Raw genomic sequence first — 27,055 nt, 5'->3', positions numbered from 1 at the left:
TGGGTGCTGTCCCTGAGTTGTTTTGCTCAAGGCTAGTTTTCCACCACTTTGAGCCAGAATACCACTTCCTCATTTGAGCTTTTTTTTTTTTTTTTTTTTTAATAATTTATTGGAGATAAGAGTCTCACAGACTTTCCCATCCAGGCTGGCTTCAAGCCATGATTCTCAGCTCTCAGCCTCCTATGTAGGTGTCCCAGCTTCTGTTTTATTTTAAATAGCATATTGAGCCATTGGTTCTTGGAACACGCATATTGAGGCTCCTTTCTTTTCTTTCAAGCAATCACTAGGGCTTGACCACCTCTGAAAAATTAGAGAAAAATTACAAACTGCTTATAAAGTTCTGATTTGTTACCACAGAATGTGGATGCCATCCGGAATGACTGTCATGAAAAGGAAACATTTTTGTTTAGTTTCTTAGGTCTCTCTCTTTTATTTTTTTTTCATATTTAGCTTTGTTTTGATTATTTGCTCTGCTTGTTCCAAGAAGCCAAAACAGTTTATTTCCTGTTTTTCCAGTTCTGTTTGATTATTTAAAATGACAGAGACATTTGGAATGACTCCAAAGGAGTCATTTATTTTAACATAACTGGATGAAAGTTGCAAGAAGTGGAAAAGAGAAACATTCCCTGCTTCCCATGCAGGAAATGGGAGTTAAAGACTCTAAATTCTTCTTTTAAAATAGAATCATTCCCAGGGCACAGTGACATAGGAAGTGAGTTATCACTGGACATCGCCTCACACAGAGATTTGAGTATCAGTATTTGCTTGCAAACAAATTCACCCAATATGACTACTTACAGGGGAAAAATGAATAAGGCTTGCATTTGATAGAAAGTGTATTCAAACATACAGTGCTTTTAATGATGACCTTAAAGGGCAAAATGTGAGTAAAATTTCAATGTAGTTGGTGATTTATTAAGAATTATGAAATGACACGTTACAGTATAAATCTTTGTAATGACCAAACTGTCAGCCTGAAACAGATGAAATGTTTATAGAAAATAAGTAGGAGGAGGGAAAGGCATTTGAAGCCCAATTGTTTGGAGGAGTGTGATTTGTAGGGGAGAGAGAGAGAGAGAGTGAGAGAGAGAGAGTGTGTGTGTATGTGTGTATGTGTGTATGTGTCCTGAGCTTAAACTAAGGACCTGGGCTTCTGTCTTGAGCTTTTTTTTTTTTTGGTGGTTCAAGGCTAGTGCTTTACCACTTGAGTCACAGCTCAACTTGTAGCCTTTTTTTGGGTGCTTATCAGAGATGAGTCTCACCAACTTTTTTTTTTTTTTTTTTTGGAGGGGGGGTCTGGTCGTGGGGCCTGAACTCTGGGCCTGGGCGCTGTCCCTCAGCTCTTCAGCTCAAGACTAGTGCTCTACCACTTGAGCCACAGCGCCACTTCCAGATTTTTTCTTTTTGCTTATGTGGTGCTGAGGAATCGAACCCAGGGCCTCATGCATGCAAGGCAAGTGCTCTACCACTGAGCCACCTTCCCAGCCCTCATCACCACCTTTTATGCCTGGGCTGGATTTGAACCTTAATCCTCAGATCTCAGCCTCTTGAGTAGTTAGGATTACAGATGAGAGCCACTGGCATGCAGCACTTCCCCCCTCCCACCCCACTGGAACATTTGATCAAATAATAGTATTCACATACCAGGTTTCTCTACCAATTTAACTGGAGCACTAAAAACTATGAAATCACCATTATTTGACACGTCATTTTCCTATTTGTGGGTAGCTAATTCTGTTTAATGTGCCTGATTTCCTATCCCACATTGATCTTTTAAGTTCGGAACCAAAGCCATTGCTGTGTTTATGAATTCCCAAACATCTAGATCTTTGATGCTTTCCTTCTTTAAGTAAGCATGACTTGAAGGCATGGCTGTGGCTCATCTAGTTACTTTTTGAACCCGGGTGGTGCTGATGATAGAAATTGACCGTGCATATCTTTGTGTCTGTATTGGTTTCTCTTGCAGTTGAAAAGGGCAGGCAGAAGCATCCCAGAAGTCTGTGCATCCAGACCCAGACATCTCCAGATGTGTTTTCCTCTGAGAAAACACTTGAATTGGCTCAGTATAAAACAAAATGTGAAAACCAAAGTGGATTTATCCTGCAGCTCAAGCAGCTTCTTTCTTGTGGTAATACCAAGTTTGAAGCACTCACCGTGGTAATCCAGCACCTCCTCGCTGAGGTAAGAAATGATGCGGTTTGGGGTAGGGGAGGTTAAGAAGCAGGTATCTGCTCTTGATCGACTTCCTGGTTGGGAAGAGAACGTACAATTCATCTAACTGCTTTTGTGTATCCCTTGATGACCTTGAGTCATTCTCTAGAAATTTATGACGGAAACATGTTCCTAATATTTCATTCCCCATCCCATATCCCGGGACTGTCTTGATGAGAAGGACAGCAGGAAGATAATTATCTATGATGTTCTCTTACAGTTGTATACCTGTAATAGTATTCGCATTTCTCCACTTTATTGTCTAACTATACATAGCTTTTCTATATTAGATTTATGCATTCTGTATTTATTAGTTAATTCTGAGGGAAATCCTAACATGTACTTGGGGGACTTTTCGGAGTTTCCATCCATTCCTGAAAGAATCTGTGGTACAACAAATCCTTATTACTTTTCCCTGTTATTCCTCAGAAATGCTAATTCAGGGATTGGTTAAAATTCATTGAGAAAACCAAGTTTTTATGAATATACACTACTAAAGATATCACAACAGAAACTACAATTTTTTTTGTAAGAAAAAAACTAGGAAGGGATTAGAACTTGAGTTCTCTAGAAATATTTTAATCACATTTAAAGATGGATATATATACACACATATAGGTAAGAAGCAGAAATGCATATATGTATATATGTGTGTGAGTGTGTATAAATACACGTATAAACCTATATATATATATTTGTATATGCATGTATATAGTGAAAACTGTTCGGTATGGTGCTGTAACTCCATTTGACTCAACAAAGCTGTAGTGATTTTATACAGAGGCCGCTGTGATGTAGATGCTTGCTTAGGGAGGGTTAGATAGGCAAACAGGATTTATCTGTGCCTTTGAGGAGTTACCGGGCTACCCCTGGTCAACATTCCCAGTCCCTCATTAACAGGCACATTTACCTATTTTTTTGTTTCTCTTTAATAGTTGAAGAAGGATATTGAGAATTGGTTTCTATAACCAAGTAGGCTAAATTAGAAACCATATGATGTCAGGTGTGTGGAAACATTTAGCTCTTCTATTTAGAGGTGTGTGGAAACATTTTGCTCTTTTTTTGGGGGGGGGGTTCCGGTCATGGGGCCTAAACTCTGGGCCTGGGCACTGTCCCTCAGCTCTTCAGCTCAAGGCTAGCACTCTACCACTTGAGCCACAGCGCCACTTCCGGCTTTTTTCTTTTTGCTTATGTGGTGCTGAGGAATCGAACCCAGGGCCTCAGGCATGCAAGGCAAGCGCTCTACCACTGAGCCACCTTCCCAGCCCCATTTTGCTCTTTTATTTAGATAAAAGCCAGTTATTTTTGTTGTATTGTACCCAGCCTAGCAGCTCCATCTTCAGTCTTTTTTTTCCTTCTCTGTCTCCCACTTTACATCAATCATTGTATCCTGTGAATTTTGAACTTTATTACTTCTCTTCTTTATCCCATTTTGGCCTCTCTCTCTCTCTCTCTTGATTTTTTTTTAAGTACAAAGAGGGTTTCAATTTCACTAGATTATGAGTATAATGTATCTTTATCTTGATCACTATTACCGCTTTCATTATTCTCCATCTTTCCCTCTCCCATACAGACCGTCTGGTTACATAGTTCAGTTTTTACATATGTACATTGAATATAGTGACTGCACTTGCTCACACTTCCTCCATTTTTTCTTTTTTTCTTTTTGCTTATATGGTGCTGAGGAATTGAACCCAGGGCCTCAGGTATGCAAGGCAAGCGCTCTACCACTGAGCCACCTTCCTAGCCCCACGTCCTCCATTTTTTATGCCGGTACTGGGACTTGAACTCAGGGTTTGGGCGCTCTCCCTTGGTAATTTCACTCCAGACTGGCACTTTACCATCTGAGCTACAACTTTACTTTTTGGTGGATAATTGGAGACTTTCCTGCCCAAGCTGGCTTTGAACCACAATCTTCAGATCTTAGCCTCCTGAATAGCTAAGGCATGAGCTACTGGTACCCCCATGTCCATCTTTGTCATTCTTAGTAATGTTACCCTTTGTCAGATCCTGAATGACTATTCACTAGGTTCAGATAGCAACTTTATAGCTGATCTTTATGCTTGTGTCCTTTCTCTCCTATAACATACCCAATCACTGCCTCAAACTCTCGTCTTTCCAAAGCATTCTATTTTGTATAAATCTTCCCATGGTTCACCATTGATTAGAGCTTATCTGGCCAGTATGATCAGAACACTAGCCTTAGAGGGCTGTTTATTGAGCAGCTATAATCAGTCCTATTTATGTGCTAAGTGTGAAATCCCATGTGGATTTTAAAGAATGAAAAAGATGATGTAAAATACAGTGGTGATGATTTTTACATTGACTGTTGAAAGTACATAGCATATATTTGGGTTGTATAAAATGTATTTTAATGGGCTGGGAAGGTGGCTCAGTGGTAGAGTGCTTACCTTGCATGCATGAGGCTCTGGGTTCGATTCCTCAGCACCACATAAGCAAAAAGAAAAACGCCGTTGCAACAATGAGAAGTACAAAATGTCATGTCAAAACCAGCTTTACAATGTCGGTGTGGGGGGGGAGGGGGGTATGATTGGGTGGGGGGGAGGGGGGAGGCTGGGAAGGGAGGTGAAGGGTAAACAAAGGAGGAGGCTGCAATGCTTGGTAAGAAATGTATGCATTATCCTGCCCATGTAATTGTAACCCCTCTGTACAGTATGTTCTCAAATAAAATAAAATTAAAAAAAAAAGAAAAAGAAAAACGCCGGAAAGTGGCGCTGTGGCTTAAGTGGTAGAGCGCTAGCCTTGAGCTGAAGAGCTGAGGGACAGTGCCCAGGCCCAGAGTTCAGGCCCCACGACTGGACCCCTCCCCCCCCCCCAAAAAAAAAAAAAAGAAATGTATTTTAACTTCTTTTTATACTGTTTAAAAATGTGGCTACCAGGAAATTTTAAATTACATGGCTTAATGTTATATTCATTTTGGATGACTCTGATTTATACCTGGTAATATAACAGTTACTTTTAATGTAACCCTCACTGCCCCAAATGCTCAGTTATATATTTAGGGGATGTAAGAGAAGCAAGAAGGATTTACCACTTGTTGGATATTTACTAAGTGCCAAGTGTTATTACTTACTCTCATGAAAATCAATGCAGAGTTAGAAACAAATGAGAAAGTGACAATGCAGAGTTCAGTAACATCAGACAACAAAAATTAGATCAGAACTTAAACCCAAGTCTAGGAATTTCAACTTAAAATTTCCCATAAACTTCCTGTATTGTTTTCATACTTTGCTCAAATGCTGTAACTTGGTGGCTGCTCCTTCTAATATGTCCATATCTTTTATACAGCATCATCACATCACTATATATATATATATATATTTAATATTGTCATTAACATATACAACCAAAGTAAAAATGCAAGGTGGTTTTGCCTTCCATGTCTCTCCACGGGTGAAGATCCAGGAGAAGATTTGAAGAAGAAAGCAGGAGTCTGCTCTGCAGGCTTCTTCTCTATCTCTAAGTCCCCCTCCTGACAAACAGTCTTGCACTATGCATGTGTACATTTTAAGGCAATTTTCTCGTGCGATCTGGCCCCTAAACAAAAGCCAAATCTTTACCAGGTGTTCTGTTGGGGAAAGAAACACTAGATTAAAATTTTCACTGCTTTGGATATACTAAGAAATGCTTCGTTAGTATACAACATGATTATCTGATGGGTTCCAAGAACTCTTTTACCCATAGGAATTTAGCTTACATTTCTTTGTGTGTGCGTGTGCAAGTCTGTGTGTGCATGTGTGTGTATGGACATGCGTGTGTGCATGCATGTGTGCTTGCACCAGTACTAGGGCTTGAACTCAGCCTGGGTGCTGTCCCTTAGATATTTTGCTCAAGGCTCGCACTCTACCACTTGCAGTACAGTTCTCCTCTTTCAGCATTTTGATGGTTAATTTGAAGATAAGATTCTCCTGGTTTTTCTTGGTCTGGCTTTAAGTTACAATCCTCAGATCTCAGCCTCCTGAGTAGCTGGGATTTCAGGCATGGACCTCCTATGTCCAGCAGGAATTTCACTTCCATCTTGTTGTAAGTTCTGATGTTTCATTTGTCACTTGGAACCATTAATTTGGGGCTCAGATACCTTATGGAAGGGGCCAGGGGATGTGTGGTGGAACAGTGGGCTCACCTCTTGGTAGACAATAGATAGAGAAGACCAGGGGCAAGATACACCCTTTTAAAGCACCCTCAACCTAATGACTTCTTCCAACCAGGCTTCTCCTAATAGCCCATTCAGCTACTACCCCATCAGTGGGCTACTCCATTCCTGATGTTAGAAGCTCCATCATCCAGGCACCTTCTAATAGCAGCACCAGCTGGGGACCAAGCCTTCAACTCATGAACCACATCATAACAACAACAAAACCTATATAATGGCAATGATATAATTGTGACTGTTGCAGTTATTGCAGTACCTATATCATTTCAACTATCGAGTCGCATCCAGAAACTCCCACTTACTGCAAACTCTCCTGGGTCTTGCGGCTCTGTGTTCTATTCCAGTCTCTGGGTTCCAGGAGCCTTTATTCTTTCATTCGGTTCGGGCATGTATCCAGTTAGTGCTTGTTATTTACGTACTGGCTAATATCTGTGAGGTACTGGTATAAAACAGGAAGGAAAGACGTAATGGAGGAAGGTCAAACAACTGAAACAGATTCCTTTAACCCTTTAGTTCTCTCATTCCCATCGCATAAGTGGGGTGGGGTGCGCACATGTATGCGTGTCTCCACATAGGGATTGTATCTACATATGATATGTGAGTATAGATGGTGTATAGAATTTTAAAGCAGAATGAGTAAAAATAGTTGATTATAGGGAAACCAAGGACTATTCCTTACCCTTCTGTGGCAGTCCATATCACTACGATGCAGACTCATTTCATTACATGCCAGGGTTCCAGTACATGTGTCATCTATCTGGAAGTTTTTGGTTTTGGGTCTGGTCTATTTACCTTTTCAACATAGTAGTATATCAAAGCATTTTTTTGTTTTGTTTTGTTTTGGTCCGGTCGTGGGGCCTGAACCCTGGGCCTGGGCTCTGTCCCTCAGCTTTTCAGCTCAAGGCTAACGCTTTACCACTTGAGCCACAGCGCCACTTCTGGCTTTTTTCTTTTTTTCTTATGTGGTGCTGAGGAATCGAACCCAGGGCCTCAGGCATGCAAGGCAAGCGCTCTAACACTGAGCCACCTTCCCAGCCCCTCTGTTTTTTTGTTTGTTTGTTTGTTTTTGGTTGGTTGGTTGTAGGGCCTGAACTCTGGGCCTGGGCGCTGTCCCCAGCTCTTCGGCTCAAGGCTAGCGCTCTACCACTTGACCCACAGTGCCACTTATGGCTTTTTTCCTTTTTGCTTATGTGGTGCTGAGGAATCGAACCCAGGGCCTCATGCATGCAAGGCAAGCGCTCTACCACTGAGCCACTTTCCCAGCCCCTGTCTGGAAGTTTTGTATCATATTAATTTCTTTTTTTGGTTGGTTGTGGGGCTTGAACCCTGGGCCTGGGTGCTGTCCTTCAGCTCAAGGCAAGTGCTCTACCACTTGAGTCACAGCGTCACTTCCAGTTTTCTGGTGGTTAGTTGGAGATAAGACTCTCACTGACTTGCCTGCCTAGGCTGGCTTTGAACTGTGATCCTCAGATCTCAGCCTCTTGAGTAGCTGGGATTACAGCGTGAGCCACCAGCGCCTTAAGAGGATGAATTGATATGAGTGCCAGTTGGTTCCAGTGCTTGGTTTATCCTGGCATGGTTGACAAGTGTTCTGCACAGATAGCCAACAACGCACAGGTGTTGATGATAGTAACATGTATTCTCACAAAGGATTTGTGGATGGACATCTAAGGAAACTATACAGAACTGAGGTGGCTCCTAGACTTCTGACCAATTCTTCACACTGAATCTAAATCTTCCTCTATTATGATTTTTTTTTTCAAGTGGAATCTGACCTCAGCTAGCACCTAAATAAAGGGGAATTTTTAAATGATGTTAGCAGTTTAGTCAAAATTATCTCTGATCCAAAGAAAGTGGTCATTCTGACCAATTCACTGTGTGGGTGATGCAGGTCAGACATAGCCCTGTCTGAGCCATCTGAGGTGACGCCCCTGTAAGATTCTCAGTGCTGCTGATGCCATTCAGTAGCCAGTAGCATTCAGGCACAATGCTGGGACGGCAGCCAGAGACTAAGTGCCTGTGTCCCAGGGACCTCTAATTAAATTATGGTGAATCCATTTTTTTTTCTTGGAGCACTTCATATATTTAATGCATGAGTATAAAAGCATCTCTTTGTCTAGATTTCTACCTTTCTCTTTTTTCTCATTGTGGGTGTGTGCATGCGTGTGTGTGTGTGTGTGTGTGTGTGTGTGCGTGTGCATGAACATGTGTTGATGTTTGAGGGTACAGTCTGTATGTTACAGTACAAAAAAAATCTGATCTATAAAGGGTTTATCATCTGAGACAGAAACACTAAGAGCCTCTGAATTAGAAGAAGCAGTGAATTAGTATTTAACTTGACCAACTGTGTTTTATCATCTATAAGTAAATGCTAAATATATTTAAAGGACCAGCTACCAGGAAAATAGGGAAACTGACAATCTGTGTCTATTATGGAAGAGGCACTGTGGTTGGCATTTCACATAGATCAAATTTAGAGCCTGTGGTTTTTCCATTATTCTATTTTTCATCCCCTTAGTTGAGGTCATCTGCTTTGATTGATGACCAGAAAATTGGGCTTAGACATTTTAGTTTTACCCAAGTCCCAAGCTCTTGAAGTCCCTAGTACCACCATGTCTTCAGCCTTGTACATGTTTGTTGTTTTTTTAATAGTATGGGCTGTAAAAACTGCTTGATTAATAAAGTGGAAACGAATTAGGATGATAAATGTCACTTCTGGGCATTGGGGTGAGAGGAAGGGATGTTTTTGACATTTAACATTCCAGGTGACTTACAGAATGGATCGGGCAAAGAAAGCCGGTCATCTTCTGAGGCTGGCATTGAAAGCATTGTGGCGGTGGGGTAAGCATGGCGGCTGGGACTTGCACAGGAAAGGCTGGGATTCTGAGAATGAGCTGGAGGACTCAGGTCCAAGGAACTGCAATGATCTTCCTTCCCCTTCTCCTTCCCTTTTCCTTCTTGGGATGGGGGATATAACCCCAGAGCCTCACACAGGCTGAGCACCTGATCTCCCATGGAGCTACACTTCCAGCCCTGAGTTTTGTTTGTAATAAGCCCAACGAGAGACTTTTTGAGCAAGGAAGGTTACAGACACAAAGAACATGAAATACTAATCTAGCACCCCTCAGAGAAAAGGACAGAGGATTTGAGTGAGACACAGTATTAAGGAAGAAGAGCTAGCTCACTTCTGTGCAAGAACTGGGGCTTGTACTGAAGGCCTCATGCTCTTGTGCTTAGCTTGTTTGCTCAAGGCTGACATTTGACTGTTTGTGCCACACCTCCATTCTTATGAGTTGGCTGATTTGGGACAATCATTGGGACACAGAAATGTGAAGGTGGCTACAGTTGGCTGTTTCTGTGATTGGCAGGTATCTGGAGATATAAATGGTTTCTAAGGGGGCTGGGAAGGTGGCTCAGTGGTAGAGTGCTTGCCTTGCATTCATGAGGTCCTGGGTTCGATTCCTCAGCACCACATAAGCAAAAAGGGAAAAGCTGGAAGTGGCGCTGTGGCTCAAGTGGTAGAGTGCTAGCCTTGAGCTGAAGAGCTGAGGGACAGCGCCCAGGCCCAGAGTTCAGGCCCCACGACCGGACCTCCCCCCCCCTCCCCCCCCAAAAAAAAAAAAAGGCTTCTAAGGCACTGAGGATGGGATGGTTGAGTGCAGGGGACATAGAGGGAAATGGCCACATGAAGACTGACATTGCTTATCCCACAGACACCCTTCCTAAGCAAAAACTGTCACCTGGTAGTATTTGGGATGGAAGAGAATGGCTTTTATGGAATTGCTTTGAATATAGGCCGTCAGCAGTGTTTTAAATCTTTCTCACCTTTCGGTTTCTGTGAAAGTGGGGAATGATTTGATTTTCTTGCCATCTCTTCCTTCTATTAACAACTTGGCTACTATTGGAAAGTGACTGTACCCAAGTTCACTGAGTGTGTTTTGGGATCACTTGTGGATAACTACAAAGATATCTTCTGGTTTTCCTATCGTTTGAGTGGCAAAACTTGCTACCAATGGTCAGAACTAGATCAATTAACAAAAGGAAGCCTGAAATTTGAGATTAATAGCATATATATATATAATATTAGTTTATTTTCTTCCATTATTTTGATTGTCAAACTTTAATCCAAAAACAAACTAAAAACCAATGACTTACTATTTTTAAAAGCTTGACTTACTATTTTTAAAAACTTAATACAACATTAAACACACACACACACACACACACACACACACACATTTAGGGACAATACTAAGGCCAAAATGACTCAAAAAAATTTTGGTGGTGGTCCTGGCATTTTGAAACCAAGGCCTTGTGCTTGGCAGGCAGGTGCTCAATTACTAAGCTCACCTTCAGCCCTTTTTGAGCTTTTTATTTTAGAGTGTGGGGATAGGGGCTCACTTCCTGCCCAGAAATACACATGGCCACAGTGACCCACCCTATTTTAGGCTCCCCATCATTGCTAGGGTGACAGGCACTTGTCACCACACCTACCAGGTTTTTGTTAAGATGGAGTCTTGCATACTTTTCTGCCCAGGCTGACCTAGAACTGCAGTCCTTTCAGTCAGAGCATCCTTCCTAGCTTAGGATGACAGGCATGCACCATTATGTCCCTGCTAGGCTGGAGAAGAGGTCTCACAAACTTTCTGCCAGAGCTTGCCTTGAACCACAGTCTTTCTATTTTCAACCTCACTAGTAGCTAGGATTGTAGGCATTAGCCTCCGGTGACAGACCTCCCCCCACCAAATTTTTTTTTTCTTAAATTCGAGCTACTGTGGAATCCTCATGCTAGTGTTTACACTCCTTTAGCTATTGATAAGAGACTAGGGCAAAAAATAAAAGTAAATGTAGAATATGATAAAGTAGTAGATGACATCTCTAGTGCTTAATAGCACTTAAATCAACACTACAGTCTTAAAAAAAAAAATCCATTGAATTGGGGGAGGTGGCTCCCACCTGTAATCCTAGCTACTCTGGAGGCTGAGATCTGAGGATGGTGATTCCAAGCCAGCGCAGGCAGGAAAGTCCTTGAGACTCTTATCTCTAGTTAACCACCAGAAAACAGGAAGTGATGCTGTGACTCAAAGTGGTAGCGCACTAGCCTTGAGCGACATAGCTCAGGGACTGTGCCCAGGCCCTGAGTTCAAGATCCAGGACTGACAAAAAAAAAAGATTCCTGGATAGCACTCATGCTCAAACTGAGTGTAAGCCCCAGTACTAGTCCTCCACCCCCCCCCCCCACTCCCCCACCACCCTGATCTGTGGACTATGTTTTTCTGTTTGTGTTTTTTTGATGGTCATGGGGCTTGATTTCAGGGCCTAGCTGCTGTCCCTGAGCTCTTTTGCTCAAGGCTAGTGCTCTACCACTTTGAGGCACAACACCACTTCAGGTTTTCTGGTGGTTAATTGGAGATAAGAGTCTTATATCCTGCTGTGAGCTGGCACGGAATCAGGATCCTTAGATCTCAGCCTCCTGAGTAGCTAGGATGATAGGCGTGAGCTATCTGTGCCTAGCTTGGACTACATTTTAAGTAATCACATTTCAAGAGAAACAGTTTTCAATTTATAATGTCATTTGCAATTCTGAATCACAACCCCCCCCCCCCTTTGCTTGCCCTTCACCTAGTTCATAACCTCATTTAGTATATGGGTTTCAAAGAACAAGTTTCCCTTTTCTATTAGTGTGATAATCTAATGGCCTCAATTAGAGAGGGGAGTGAAAGAAAAAAAAAGGCCCACAAATCTAAAAATAACTCCATTATCCGTGGAGAGAGGGTCAGTTTTTGTTCCCACCATCCCAGCTGATATTAAGTAAGTGGCAATCGATCAGTCTAATGTCTGGCTCTCATTTTTCCTGAAATGAAGGGCTGTGGCTTTAAGTAATCGCAGGCTGCCTGTGCCAAAGGCAGAAGCTGCAGTATCAGCTTCTGTGGGGAGAGAGGAGTCTGAGGCATACGGTAACCTGCAGGACAGGCAGGACCGCCACGCAGGGCCAATGGCGCTCTTCCTGGTAGAGCTTTGAATGGAGACCGTGCCGAGGGGTGGGAGGCGCGGCCACCTGTGCACTCCTCGGACGGTGCAGGGGGTGGGGGAGTTGGAGACAGAAGCTGGAACATGGGCTGCCCCAGCAGCAAAATGTGCCTCTCTCCTCCATGTGCGGCTACAAGGGTAATGAGTGTTTGTTTGTAGTGCTTTGCTGGAAGACCAGGGACCAGGCGGAGGAGGAGGAGGATGGAGGGTGTCTGGAATTGGGCAAGTGTGTGGAATGACAAGCAACTCTGGTCTGGCTGCAAAGGGCACAGGTCATCTCTGCAACCCCATGGAGATGCCCTGCGGTGGTCTGGCCTAGGGCAGGAAGCTCGGAAGAACTAAGGAAATGTCTTTCTTAGTTATACCCTGGGTGTTCAGGAATCTGACCTCACAACTGTATTTGTGGATGTGGATGTGTGAGTTTGCTGGTTACTTAGAAATGTATTCTTTATCTCAGGGTTGATACATGTTTTGTTTTGTTTTTAATGTGGAAACAGCTGCCTGGTTTCATTGAGCTCATTTTTTTTTCTAACATCAATTTAGAATGATAGCTGCTCCAGGCTATAATCCTTTGAACTTAGTGTGTTCCCTGGGTACAATTAATTGAGTTGTCAAAGATTCTCGTTCTCTTCTCCTTTGGTCATAGTTCTGTAACAAAACTTTTCCTTTTAGGAAAAAAAAAGTCCTTTGTACAAAACTTTCTGGTTTGTGGATATAGGACAAAGTCCATACAAGTGCCTGTGTTTAGAACATTAAATATTTATCTTAACCTGATTAGGTCTTTATTGCCCTTGGAGGAGAGCACATTACATCTTAAGTACAGTATGCATTAGCTAGAAGGTTCTATGGATCCACAATGAAGCATTGACTCACAGCAAATATGTGTAAATGAGCCATTCAGCTCCTCAAAGGAAAGTTTCTCTGGGACCTGTGAAAATACAGATTTTTGAAACAGGAATTTCCTTCACAACTCTGGGACATCTGTGTTTTCTGACAACACAAAACTGTTAGCCTAAGTGGTATCTTGACTTCTCCATTCTGGATCTCATTTTTTTTTTTTAAACCCCTAGAGATAACAAGTGTGGGTACTTTACTGAAAGGGACCCCCTTCAAAACATGAATAACTCCAGGTGTTTTTTTCTTCTTTTCTTCCCACAGCGGGAGGAAGCACTGAAGCAACACAAAACCCTATCTCAAGAACTTGTTAACCTCCGAGGAGAGCTAGGTAAGAGAGAGAGAGAGAGAGAGAGAGAGTGTGTGTGTGTGTGTGTGTGTGTATGTGTGTGTAAACATGGGAGAATTGGAAAATGTGGTCTTCTCATCTGCATTGTGGCTGAAGTTGCTTGCTGGCAGTCCTGCTCTCTTTCTCCCTTATCTGTACAAACACTTAGTGTCCACATTTCTTTTGAATCTTGGCAGCTTGACCTTAAGTTCACAGAATTCCTGGCACAGATCTGACTTAAGCCCAGCGGAGCCTCTGATGACCAAAGCATGTCTCTTGCTGAAGAGAGGGGGTAGAAGGGCTGTTGTTACCAAGTGGATTCCTGTTAAATAATTCCATCATGGTTTTTTGCTTTTTGATTCTGAATCACTTTTCATATTTAAAAAGTGTTGAGGCTATTCCCCTCCCGGAATACAGTCATATACTTCGTGGAGATGGTTTGTGAGTAGTATGAGTATAAAGTTGAAGCTGGCCCATCTGAAAAAGAGGCGTATTCCATACTAATCTTACCAGCTGGACGAAACTGGGGCCCAATAGCCACCCAGATCCTGAGGTTACTCTATGTCTGAGGTTCCTGCTACTGTTCATAGGCAAGGCCACTATTTTAAGTTCTTATCTGTCCTAGAGATCCCCAGCAAGAGACAAAGACAATACTGCCGTTTTGGGCTTAGCTACTGTGATGGGGTGAATGGACAGTGCTGAGGGTCTCCTGTCTGGGAGAGCTATGCAGCCTAGCACAGTAACCACTGAACACACGATTAAGTAGAAGTTACAGAAACCGCTACAGAAACAAATTGTCTGCCTAGTTTGGAAAAGATTCTGCCTATTTTTTTTCCCCTAGGTAAGGATAGGCATTGCCAGTCTGATCTGTAGAACCATTCTGGGTTTTTTTGTTTTATTTTGTTTTGGTCCGGTCGTGGGGCCTGAACTCTGGGCCTGGGCGCTGTCCCTCAGCTTTTCAGCTCAAGGCTAGCACTCTACCACTTGAGCCACAGCACCACTTCCGGCTTTTTTCTTTTTTTCTTATGTGGTGCTGAGGAATCGAACCCAGGGCCTCATGCATGCAAGGCAAGCGCTCTAACACTGAGCCACCTTCCCAGCCCCTCTGTTTTTTTTTTTGTTTGTTTGTTTGTTTTTGGTTGGTTGGTTGTAAGGCATGAACTCTGGGCCTGGGCACTGTCCCTCAGCTCTTCAGCTCAAGGCAAGTGCTCTAGTACTTGAGCCACAGTGCTACTTCTGGTTTTCTGGTTGTTAGTTGGAGATAAGAGTCTGAGGGGGAATTTCCTGCTCTGTCTGGCTTTGAACCCCAATTCTCAGATCTCAGCCTCCTGTGTAGCTAGGATGACAGGTGTGAGCCACCAGCACCCGGTGCAGAACCATTCTTAACACCAAGAATGGGCCAAGCAGAGCCTGTGCATGTAGGGTCCACACTTTCTCTACCTTTGGCAAAGCCAAACTCTTTAGAAGACATCATTTTTGACTTTGTCTCACGCTATAGGAATGAAGGATCCTTCACAGGAAAGTACTATTAAGAAGAATGAAACTGCCAGGTGCCTGTAATCTTAGCTACTCAGGAGGCTGAGATCTGAGGGACATGGGTTGAAGCCAGCCTAGGCAGAAAAGTCCTTGTGAGACTCTTATCGCCAGTTAACCACTCCAAAACTGGAAGTGGAGCTGTGGCCCACGTGGTAGAGCACTAGCCTTGAGCACAAATAGGTTCTGGGATAGCAGCCAGGCCCTGAGTTCAAGCCCCCACAACTCACAACAACAACAAGAACAAAAAAAAGAAAAGACAAAGAGAAGGAAAGAAGGGAAGAAAGAAAGAAAAAAAAAGGAAGGAAGGAAGAAGGAAGGAAAGAAACTTAGCTCCCCAGGCTTGGGAAGCAGTTCAGGGGAAGCCCAGCTGTGAGGCAGCCCAGCCCTTGGACTCAGAAGGCTTCCTGCCACATGGCCTGACTGCTGCCCTTTTGCCTGCCCAGAAAGGCAGCTTAATCTGCTGTGTCTCTGCCTTAAATGCAATTGTGGATAGAAAGTTAGGAACAGGAAAGAGGCCTTTTTGTATGCTCTGGAGTTGATCAGGAACCGGTGGAGGTGGCACTGCGTCTGCCTTGTGTTTCAGGTTTCGGCTCTCTCCACACTGAGAACTGAGAAACAAACACTGGGCTCATTGACTCTGCCTGAGTGGCTGATCCTCCTTTTACTTTCTAGGGTATGGCCCAATTACACGATATAAATGGGGACCCAGCCACTCAATACCTCCAGCCAGGAAGTAGCCCTCAGTATGTACCCACTCTCCCTTTTGTGACAAGGAGAGCGTGTCCTGCTGCTGCCTGAGTGTCAGGTGCCGTGGGTGGCCTGTCCCATATTCTGTCACCGGAGGTTGGATCAGGGCAGGTGACACTGCTGCTGTTCAATCAGGCAGTTTTGCTTGAACAACAGCTTAAGGCATTTGCAAATGGTTCAGTTCTGTTAGGGGCGAGGACATTTTAAACACTTGTAGTGACTGCACTCCCGAGTTGGCGGTTGGATTGTTAGTTTCAGCTGGGCCTGAGAGGGAAAGGATGGACTTGCATAACACAGTCCTCAAAGTTTAGGCAGTGAGATGTTTTGGGACTATACCATTACAGCGTCCAGGTTTAAATGCCTGGTAGCTGATTGGCCTGGAGCAAGTCACACATACTCTCTCCTGTCTCCGTTTCATTCTCTGTAAAATGGCAGCAGTAATTGTCCCAGGGTGGTTTTGAGGTTCTCCTGAGGTAATACAAACATATTACAGGGTAAAGTGTCTAGCACTAAGTGTTAACTGTTATTAAATAATAGCTATTACGAAGTGTATGTAATTTTAAAGCTGTATAGTAATTAAACTCGCTGGCTATTTTGTGTGGGCACAAGCCATATTGTGGAAAGCAATGGTAATCAGGTGAAATGTTAGTAGAAATCCCTCAGGACAGGCTCTTGCAGATGCAAATGGAGGTGAGACTCAATCTTTTCCCCAGATGTCTGAGTTCAGTATAGAGTTAGTCGTGTAAGTTTTTGTCCCTCCACGCCTAGCCCCTTGAGTACAGTTTCCTCATCAGTGACATGAAGTCTGTACATGTTTGTGTTGCTGGAGTTGGTAATATTTGAACCAACCACATAGTAACTGGTCCAGGTATCTTAAGAGGCCCATTGTCACCACCGCCTTGTCATCAATGTTTCTACCTTTTTCTCCAATAGTCATAAAGGGGTAATGAACGTCACTCTTCCACTGGTTAATTTTTTTTTTCCCTATACCTTTTCTGAACATTGGGACACAGTTCCTAAACCACAGTTGAGCAAAGAACAGAAGCCTACTCAGAAGCCTATTCATAAATTCAGGAGCACAGACACCCTAGTAGAGTCTGTGATTGTAGCTTTTAGAATTTAAAGGTCACCATTTATCCCTACCACCGACCAGCTTTCCCATTGTCATGAGTTACCCTGGCAAGATTCCTCTGCTACCAAAGTGAAGCCATCTTACTGAAATGCAGCCAGCCTATTGCTGCCATCTGAGCCACACTCCTCCACACAATGGCTAACCTCTGCTTCTGAAAAAAACTCTTCCAAAAAACCCTGTTTCCCTAGAACAAAACCAAGAGGCTCTCCATAGCCAGTCATTCGCAGATATTTTATACTGAGGTAGTTACTGGGTTTGTGTTTTTTCTGTTATTTTCAGGCAGTGAAGTTCTTAATTGCTAAGAGTTGTTGTAGGGTTTTTTTTTTTTTTGAAAAACCATAATCTTTTCATCTGCATGAATACATATTCATTGATATTTATTGGTGTTTGAGGTTTTAAAGTTCCTTTATATTTAAGAAAAAAAAGTGTGAAAAGAAAAATTTTTAAGCAAGGCTAGCTCATAAACCCACCATTCTAAAAGACATTTTATTTGCAGAGTCCCTTGTCTTTGTGTGAATAAATACAGCTTTGGACTCTGGAACCCAGGCTGGCCTTGAACTTGAAGTTCTACCACCGCTGCCTGTTCCACACATTTTGACAATGAGATGGATTCACGTTGCTGTGTCCTCTGATGTTTTAAACTGAAGGCCAGCACTTTGGGTGGTTGCTGCACTGCAGTCCTGTTTCCTGACGATAGAGATGTCTACAGAGTAGGCCTACCACACAGGTCATGGTGATATCAGTGGTTTGCTCATCCACTCCTGGCTTTGCCTCTTACCTCTGTTTGCCTAGTACTCTCCTTCCTGGGCTGCAGGTGCATGCTTCCTGGAGAAGGGCTCATCCAGATGAACCATCCACAGCCCCTTGCTTCCAGAACCCATTCCAGTGTCTCCTCACAGAAGCCTGTTGGGCACAGTGTACTTCCCAGCTTGTGTAGTGGTATTACTAAGTCTCTTATTAACTAAGCCAGCATTCTTCCTCTACCTGGATATAGTCTTGTATCTTATTAAAACTTATTGAGATCCATGCATCCTCAGCATTCTGGCTGCCATTATTTTAATTTACACCCAGTATATTTGTGGGGTTTTTTGTGTTTGAACATAGGGCCTTGAGTTCTCCAGGCAACTATTTAACATCAGAGTCACACAGATGGGGTCTCAAGGTTATGCCCACAGCCAGCTTTGGGCTATGATTCTTCAACCTTTCCAAGTAACTACCATCTTAGCCCACATCTCTTCATATGTGCCCAGGACTATATATAAAATCAGATATGCATCCTTTAATGGGGATTTGTCTTGACATAAGGGTCTTGCTATATAGCCCTAGCTGGCCTTGAATTCACGATCCTTGTTCCTCAACTTCCAGAGTGCTGAGATTACAGGAATGTGCAGTCATACCCAACTTTCGTTTTTTTTGTTTTGTTTTGTTTTTTGCCGGTCATGGAGCCTGAACTCTGGGTCTGTCCCTCAGCTCTTCAGCTCAAGGCTAGTGCTCTACTACTGGAGCCACAGCGCCACTTCCAGCTTTTTCTGTTTATGTGGTGCTGAGGAATCGAACCCAGGGCCTCATGCTTGCAAGGCATGCACTCTACTGCTGAGCTACCTTCCCAGCCCCATACCCAACATTCTACTGGACGGTGTTTTCGTTTTGGTCCTGGGGCTTGAACTCAGGATTCTTGCTCAGCTTTTTTACTCTTAGCTAGTGCTCTGCCACTTGAGCCACATATCCATTTCTGGCTTTTTTTTTTTTTTGCCAGTTAATTGGAAATAAGAGTTTCACAAATTTGTCTGCATGGGCTGGATCATATTCTCAGGTCTCAGTCTGCTGAGTAGCTAGGATTGCAGGCATGAGCCACCTGCACCCAGTTCTACTGGACAGTTTGAACAAATCTAAATGGTTTTGGAGAAAAGGTTCCGATATATTAAAGCACACAACAGCCTGAACACCCAAGATCATTCATCCTTGCTTGATGTCTGGCTGACCTTCCTTTCATTCTCACATCTTTGTCCTCCTAGTCACAGGCTAATTCATATCTCTGTCCACTCCTTAGCATAACTTCTTTTTCTACTTTGTACTACCCTTCTTTTCTTGGCTCTCAAGCTCCCCATTTTCTCATGTTTAAGTCCTAGCTAAAATAACCTTGTTTTCAGTTGAGTTTCTTGCCCCTCCCCCATCTTTCAAGCTAGTTAGTTTTGACTTTGCTATGCCCTTCAGCGTACTTACTCTGTGCCCCTGCAGACTTGGTTCTTACAGTTGTTTGTTTAAATTCTTCTTGTCACTACCTAGAGCTATGATGCTTCAAAGGTGCCAGGCTGGTAGTTCTACCACCTTGTGTCACATACTCAGTGCTTAGACTGCAGTGAAGGATTTTGCAGCTAAAGATGGAGGTTAAGGATGTCATTTTTTCCTTGTCATAGCTAAACTTGAAGGGGCTGTATGCGAATGTTTTCCTACACACTGTTTTAATTAGGACATTTCTGTCCAGTTTGAATAACAAAGGTGAGCTACAATTCTCTTGGAAACATGTCTGATGATCCCAGCTGATCGGTAGATCATTTTGGAGATGTCAGTCTTTGATAGAGTTTATAATCAGATTTAATGGTCTTCTTCTGCTGCAAACTTCTGCCTCTGAGATGGGGGGGGGGGGGGGGGGAGACAGGTATATCCTTCTGATTCCTTCTATAGTCATGTTGAATAAAAGCTGCCGCTAAGGTCCTCCATCATCTTTTGGAGTTCTTTTTGCTTTTTCTCTTACTGTTCTTTGAATCATATGTTTGCCATCTGTAGTAATAAAGAGAGGTATTCATATTTTAAAATTAATTTTTAGCCACAAGAACTTGCAGCTAAGTCTCAATATGTTTTATACATTAGTCCTGATGGTTTCTATTTTGTAAACCCAATGTTTTTTATTGTTGGTTCTTTTTGGGGGGATCTGGAGGGAGTGCTGGTACAGGGCTTGAACACAGGGCTTGGGTGTTGTCCTTTAGCATTTTCATTCAAGGCTAACACTCTACCATCTGAACCACAGTTCCACCTCAGGATTCTTTCTTTCTTTCTTTCTTTCTTCCTTTCTTCCTTTCTTCCTTTCTTCCTTTCTTTCTTTCTTTCTTTCTTTCTTTCTTTCTTTCTTTCTTTCTTTCTTTCTTTCTTTCTTTCTTTCTTTCTTTCTTTCTTTCTTTTTTGGATGGTTTATTAGAGATAAAGAGTCTCACAGACCTTTTTCTGCCTGGGCTGGCTTTGAACCGTGATCCTCAGATGTGAACCACCAATGTCTGCCCCAATGGAATTATAAGCCTTAATTCACAGGCTATTCCTGGGATTCCTATACTAACAATATAAAGGCTTGTGGATCTTGCCTCTTATTCTGAAAACTATGACACAAGAGAGGCATGTTTGAGTGGCAAACTTAGAAGTCAAGTAACTTCTACAATGCCAGACATCTTGGAAGCAGAGTTTGGAGAGGAGCCCAAATCACTAGACCTACCATAGCAGGAAAAGCTTCATGTAACTTTTGTTACATGAAATAACATGAGTTTGCATCAATGGCTACTTTTGGAATCTTTCAGAAATAAAGTATCGTTAAATTACAAAGTCTTCTTACATTCAAAAGTTAAAAGCAGTGTACAAATCATGTAATCAACACTGCTCTGGTGTCCATGAACTCAGATTAGCTTACACGTTCTGGAATGTGTTCATTCTTTCACCCTTCCAGATCTGGCTCTAACTTTGGTTTAACAAAGCTGTGTATTTAAAGTAACTTAAAGCAGGGCTCTGATAACTCAACTGTAATCCTAGCTGCTCTGGAGGCTGAGATCTGAGGATTGCCATTTGAAGCCAGGCTGACCAGGAAAGCCTGTGAGACTCTTACCTCCAACTGACAACCAAATATCCAGAAGGGGAAGCTATGGCTCAAGTGGTAGAACACTAGCCTTAAACATAAAAGCTCAGGGACGGCAATAGGCCTAAGTTCAAGTCCAATGACTTGGATAAGAAAAATAAAGTAACTTTATAGCTAAGTCACTTCTGAGTTACAAAATTCCAGGAGTGATTTTCTTTGAAGGAGGATTTCATGAAAATCTTTTAGGATGATAGAAACCAACTGTATACTCAAAAGCTCTTTTTCTCGCTGAGCTGTTAAAAGATGGAGTTGATCTCCACTTCAAATGAGGCCATTCTTTTCCTGTCCATCTGCCTTAAATTTGGACTTTGGCTGTATTTCTAAGTAGAAGGCTGTATTCATTCACTTGCAGAAGTACAAAATGCCATGCTGTTTGGTTTTGGAAACCCATGGAACATTCTCTCTTCTCCTGATGCTTGTTCTAACTCTAAGCTCTCAACATTTACCTTTTCTCATTTAATGCTAGTTTTCAAGAACAGTAGTTCTCAAACTTCCCTGTGTGATAAAACATCTAGTTAGAGGGTTCAACATCTCAGTGCACATGCCCACCAATTCACATTCAGTTTAGCCAGAAATGTCCTTTGGATATTACCCAGGTGAAGCAAGTGTCCCCCCCCCCCCCCCCCCCCCCCGCTCCTTTTTTTTTTCTTCCCAGTCCTGGGGCTTAAACTCAGGGCCTGGGTGCTGTCCTTGAGCTTTTGTTCAAAGCTAGTGCTCTACCATTTGAACCACAGCCCCACTTCCAGCTCTTTGGTGGTTGATTGAAGATAAGAGTCTCACAAAGGACAAAGCGTGAACCAGTGCAACAGAGATACTCACAAGGCACTGTGTTAAAAATGAACTTTACAACTTGGTGGGGAGGGAGGGAAAGTGGGAGAAAAACAAGGGAAGCAAAACAATGTTAGACAAGAAATGTACCCGTACCTTATGTAACCCCTGTGCATATCACCTCGACAATAAAATACAAAAGAGTTTCCCTGCCCAGGCTGCCTTTAAATCAAAATCCTCAAATCGCCACCTCCTGAGTAGCTATGATTGCAGGTGTGAGCCACCAGTATTCAGCCTGGTGCTTTTTTTTTTTTTTTAAGTTAAGGAGTTTATTAGGGAAATATGAGAGGTACAGACACCCCAAGTGACAGAAAAGTCTGAAAGTGCCCCTTTCAAGCCACATGAGGGCCTGGCAGTGACCTTAAGAAACTGGTGGATTGGCAACATTCCCTGGGCAGTCACACTGCCAGGCCTGGGGGGGTCCTAGCCGGGACTGCCCCCCACCTCCCACCGCCCACCTCGGTTGGGGAGCAGACAAGGACTGTTGATGGGGTCAGTGCAGAGGGAATGAGAACAGAAAGGAAAATCTGGGCGTGAGAAGTGGGAGGAGCTGCGTAGAGTCCCAGGCTTCAGGCTCCACCCCTCCACTACATTTAACCACAGCTCCATGAAACGTTACTCAAGAAGTACAAACCCCTAATGCTGTTTCCCAGTCCCCCACGCCACATCACACTCCCCCGTGTACACCGCCTATGCCCCGAACAGCAACTTGTCAGCAGCACGGCACAGTTCTAGGTGAGTGTCTCACCTTTTGTCACCTGGGCTTCAATGTATTCTATTCTCCGCTCAAGGGCTGTCAGTTTCTCATTTAGTATTGCGAGTCTTGAACAGCTAGACATATCAAACGAGTTGAGAAAGTCCACGATTTTCTGGATGCTGCAGGTTATGAGTTCAGTATATTCCCGGTTCTCCCAGTCCTGGTGGATCTCTCGCTGCACTGGATCCTCGAGCAGGATAACTGCACGTGCACCCTCCAGCCTGGTGCCTTTATCAATAGCTCCAAGTGAATGATGAGTCCAACCCGGGACCTCGTCTTCCAGGGCTTACGCTCACCAACAACTTTAACTGGTTGGTTTGCCCCTTATGCCCTGGGAATGACTCCCCAGGGAGAAGTGGCAGATAGTTAGCACCTGACTCGAAATCATCTTTTAATTGGCACTGAATGTATTCATTCGGTTGAACCAAACTCCTTTTTCACACGATCTCACTCAGCTATGTTTTTGTCTTGGATCCACTTTGTTCCCGGATATTTTTATGTGTACGTGGATTGTTGGTTGGGGGGGTAAAAAAAAAAGAGCATCTGTTTTTCAGCCTTTTGTTGACAGATGCACAAGCTGAAAGTCATTTCAGAGCTCAGCTCAGCTCAGGCAGCGCGGTCTGGCTGGTGCTGTGTTGGAAGATGAAAGATAGGCTGACTGGCCTGGGTATCACTCATCTGCCAGCAACTTTGTCAGGACTAATGGTTGTAGAGGAAAGATTGGGGGGGGGGGGCTCGTTTTTATTGTGTGTTATCAATATCTTCACTCTAAGCAGCGCCTCTCCAAGAGAACTGAGGCCTAGCATTGCTGGGTTCCGTTGTACCTCTGAATGAGCGTCTCCCTCCTGTGGCTCAAGTTGAGAAGGTGGTCAGTGGGTGCGCTGTGCCGTGAATCTGTGGGGAGCTCAAGGAAGGTCCCTACCCAGATTTACTACCTTGCTTCCCTTTGTGGTAAAATGAGATTTATGATGATGCCTTATTTTCAACTTGCTGCATTTATTAGATGACATGATGAATTAAATGTGCGAGGCCCTTTGCAAGTCTTGAGCGGAGTTGTAAAGGCGGAGTGCTGTTATTTATGGAGGTTGGTTTGCTGAGCGCAGGTGTTTTATGAAAGTCAGTTGCTCACAAGTTAGGATTGTGGGAGGCTTTGTAAGTAGTTCATAGAGATTCGTGGGTATCATGACCAAAGCAATCAGCAAGCCATATGCTGCTAATTTTGAAATTTAGAAAAGATTCTCATCCTACCACCTACCTGCCTGATCGCTGAGGATGTGAAAAAGCACCTTCACAGAAACCAAACCTGAAGTAAGAGCAGGTGACCATTCCACCTGCTGTGAAGACTTAACTTTGCAAAGCGTAGTGAGCATCATTCTACAGTTGACTTTACCCCCATCAGACTGAATTATGGCTGCCAGAACAGGTTGTATTTAGTTCTGCCTTGCTAATCAGCACACACAAGCTCAGAAAGTTTGAAATGCCTGTGCCTCAAGTACAGGCTGTGTCCTATCTTTGTGCTGGTATCACCTATCTTCTTTTCGTGGTATTAAGAGACTGAATTTGGTCTCCAACTCATTACTAGGCAAACACACTACCAGTTGAGCCCCACTCACACTCCTAGTCCTTTTGTTTCTAGGAAGTTCTACTTTGCAGACGGTGTCTTATACTTTTGCCTGGGCCACCCTGGGACCATGATCTTCCTACCTCTCCCTGCCAAGGAGCGGGGATTGCAAATGCACTACCATGCCTGTGTTTGTTGTATGAATATGTCCCCCCCCCCCCCACACTTTTCTTTTTCTGGCTTGCATTCTGGAATATGGTTTTACCAACTTTTTCCCTGCGTGGCCTCTGAGATCTCAATCCTCCTGTTTCTTCTGCCTTCCAACTAGCTGAGCTAACAGACATACTCTACCATATCTGGCCCTCAGCCTACTTAAAAAAAAAATGGCTGCTTGGTCACTTTGTTCATTGACAGTACTTCATTCTAAAAATAAGTCCAGCCCACACTTGCCTTGGAAATGTGTTGTAATAGGACTCGTCTTTATAGAAGGATATTAGGAAACGATCGTGGTCATGTCTGCATTCATGGTTCTGGGGGTGGGAGACAGGTAATATTAAATTATATTTTCCCTGAGGTTTATAGTGACTGTGTGTTACTGAAGAAACTAATGAGGGAGCTCAGAACTGAGAGCAAGTGGCAGGTTCTCAGGTGTCTAGAGAGACACAAAGCAGACAAGCAGAGTTGGAGAGGCAGCTGATTTCCTTCACAAATCATCAGTGAAAGGAGCTGGGTGCTGATGTAATCCTGGTCACTCAGGATGCTGAGATCTAGAGAAAAAAGGTTCAAAGCTAACTTGGGCGGAAAAGTCTGTGAAACTCCATCTCCACAATAACCAGCAAAATGTCAGGCTGGAAGTTTGACTCAACTGATAGAGCACCAACTGGGCAAGCAGGCCCAGTAAGGGGAAAGCTCTAAGTTCAAACTCTGACACTGGGAAAATATTTAACCAAAGAAGGGGAATAAAGAGGTCTTCACATACAGAGCTTGCCTGAAGCAGATCAGGTAAGTGGATATTCACAAACAATGGCTGTCATGTTTCCTTATGCATCCTTTCTTCCTGTCAAGATCCCCTTCATGTTACCAGAAATAGTCATAGCCTTCCATGTGACATCACCTTTCTGGAGATTTTACTTTTTTTATGTCAGTATCCAGGTTTGAATTCAGGGCCTTGAGCTCTCATTTTAAAAGCTTTCTTACTCATGGCTGCCACTCTAACACTTGAACTGTCTGCAGCCCAGCATTGCGCCGGTTAATTGGAAATGGAGTCTTGTGAACTTTTCTGCCTGGACTGGCTTAGAACCTCAATCCTCAATTCTCAGCCTCTGGAGGAGCCAGGATTACAGATGTGAGCCTTAGACATCTGGCTTACTTTTATTAAGTTCTTTCTGCTATTTTTTTAAGACTAATTTAGAAGGGAAGAAACATCTCTGGAAAAACAAGAAAAATGTTGTTATATGTAATGTCAAGAACAATAGTAGGTAAAGATTTGAGGTGGGAATGGGGGTGTGGCTCAAGTGGTAGAATGCCTCAAGAGGCGAGGTTGATCAAGGTGCTGAGTTGAAGCACCAGTGTTGGTGAGTGTGTGTGCACACATACACACACATGTGCACACACACACACACACAGGTCAAAGATTTGAGGTATAAATGCACCACAAAAACACAACATCATCTATGTAAAGGAATGTGTATATAAATATGCATGTGTTTTTATATATGTACATGTGTATATCTGTATGCAGTGCTTGAGATTGAGCCTTCTATTATACTCTGTTGTGGAATTCCAGGCATATCTTTGAGGAATCTTCGAGTGTGTTTGAATAGACTCTATTGGCTACAACATAGGGCACTTACTCCGCCCAGGCACAGGGCCAGGTGCTTTGCATGTTTAATCCCTTAGGGAAGGCCATGTAGTCACTGCATCTTTTTTTTTTTTTTTTTTGGTTGGTCATGTAGCTTGAACTCTGGGCCTGGGTGCTGTCCCTGCACTCTTCAGCTCAAGGCAAGCACTCTACTGCTTGAGCCGCAGTACCACTTCCAGTTTTCTAGTGGTTTATTGGAGATAAGAGTCTCATAGACTTTCCTGCCTGGGCTGGCTTTGAACCCTGATCCTCAGATCTCAGACTCCTGAGTAGCTAAGACTGCAGGTATGAGCCACGGGTGCCTGGCTTCACTGCATTTTTAAGAATGAGAAATGTAGGCTTAAAAAAGCTCAAGATCAGGGGCTGGGAAAGTGGCTCAATGGTAGAGTGCTTGCTTTGCATGCATGAGGCCCTGGGTTCGATTCCTCAGCACCACATAGTAGAAAAAGCCAGAAGTGGGGCTGAGGCTCAAGTGGTAGAGTGCTAGCCTTCAGCTGAAGAGCTGAGGGACAGCTCCCAGGCCCAGAGTTCAGGCCAAGATCATGCTGAAATCATGTAGCACATCAGTGGTGTGGCTGAGATTTGAACAGGAGTATTCTGGCTCTGTTCTCTTTAGATGTTTGTCAATCTCTCGTGCATTAAACTATTTCATATGAAGTATGCTACTCAGGTATAAAAATGAAGAAAGCTTTGTCATTTTTCAAAAGAAAACGAACATCCTGAGCCATTTTAGCTCAAACTTCCTTTTAGCCAGAATATCAGCGAAAGATGGAATTAGTAAGTCTACCCATCCCCTCTTACAAAACCCAAGAGGATTAGTTAAGCTGTTGTCCTTCTTCTGCTCTGCCAGAGAAACTGCTAACGGGCTGGGTGAGTTTGATTCTCCTTTTCCAGGGTGACATTTGGCTGTGGCATGGGACCTGTTCTACGTGTCATTCTGGCTTGTTCATTACAAATTCAGGATGACTTTGATTGTAGCTTTGCCTGGTACTACTTGCTGAGAACAAGTAGTACTCTGGAGAATAGGCAGGAAGAGGTGGGCTGGGGACACGAGTGGTAGAGGCACAGGTGACATGGAATCCCTCCTATACTATGAAA

General features: G+C 43.4%; 2 protein-coding genes across 4 annotated transcripts in view; one reads left to right on the top strand and one right to left on the bottom strand.

Moving 5' to 3' along the window:
• The window catches only part of Mtus1 (microtubule associated scaffold protein 1), a 167,450-nt gene that overhangs the window by 124,145 nt on the left and 16,250 nt on the right, over window positions 1-27,055 (top strand). For all 3 annotated transcript variants that reach the window (XM_042701021.1, XM_042701029.1, XM_042701035.1), the window contains 2 exons: window positions 1,967-2,181; window positions 13,574-13,640. In XM_042701021.1, coding sequence (XP_042556955.1) covers window positions 1,967-2,181; window positions 13,574-13,640 — 282 coding nt within the window. The remainder of the gene's footprint in view (window positions 1-1,966; window positions 2,182-13,573; window positions 13,641-27,055) is intronic.
• Window positions 22,476-23,905, bottom strand: LOC122125024 (protein BRICK1-like). Its single transcript, XM_042699591.1, has 2 exons — window positions 23,791-23,905; window positions 22,476-22,820 (listed from the first exon to the last, which is right to left on the bottom strand). The coding sequence occupies exons 1-2, from the start codon at window positions 23,903-23,905 to the stop codon at window positions 22,510-22,512; spliced, it is 426 nt and encodes a 141-aa protein (XP_042555525.1). The 3' UTR covers window positions 22,476-22,509.

The sequence above is a fragment of the Dipodomys spectabilis genome, unplaced genomic scaffold (genome assembly GCF_019054845.1).
Source record: "Dipodomys spectabilis isolate Male_0828 unplaced genomic scaffold, ASM1905484v1 ptg000009l, whole genome shotgun sequence".
Lineage (NCBI taxonomy): Eukaryota > Metazoa > Chordata > Mammalia > Rodentia > Heteromyidae > Dipodomys > Dipodomys spectabilis.
The sequence above is the reverse complement of the archived record's forward strand: the minus strand, read 5'-3'. Positions and strand labels throughout refer to the sequence as shown.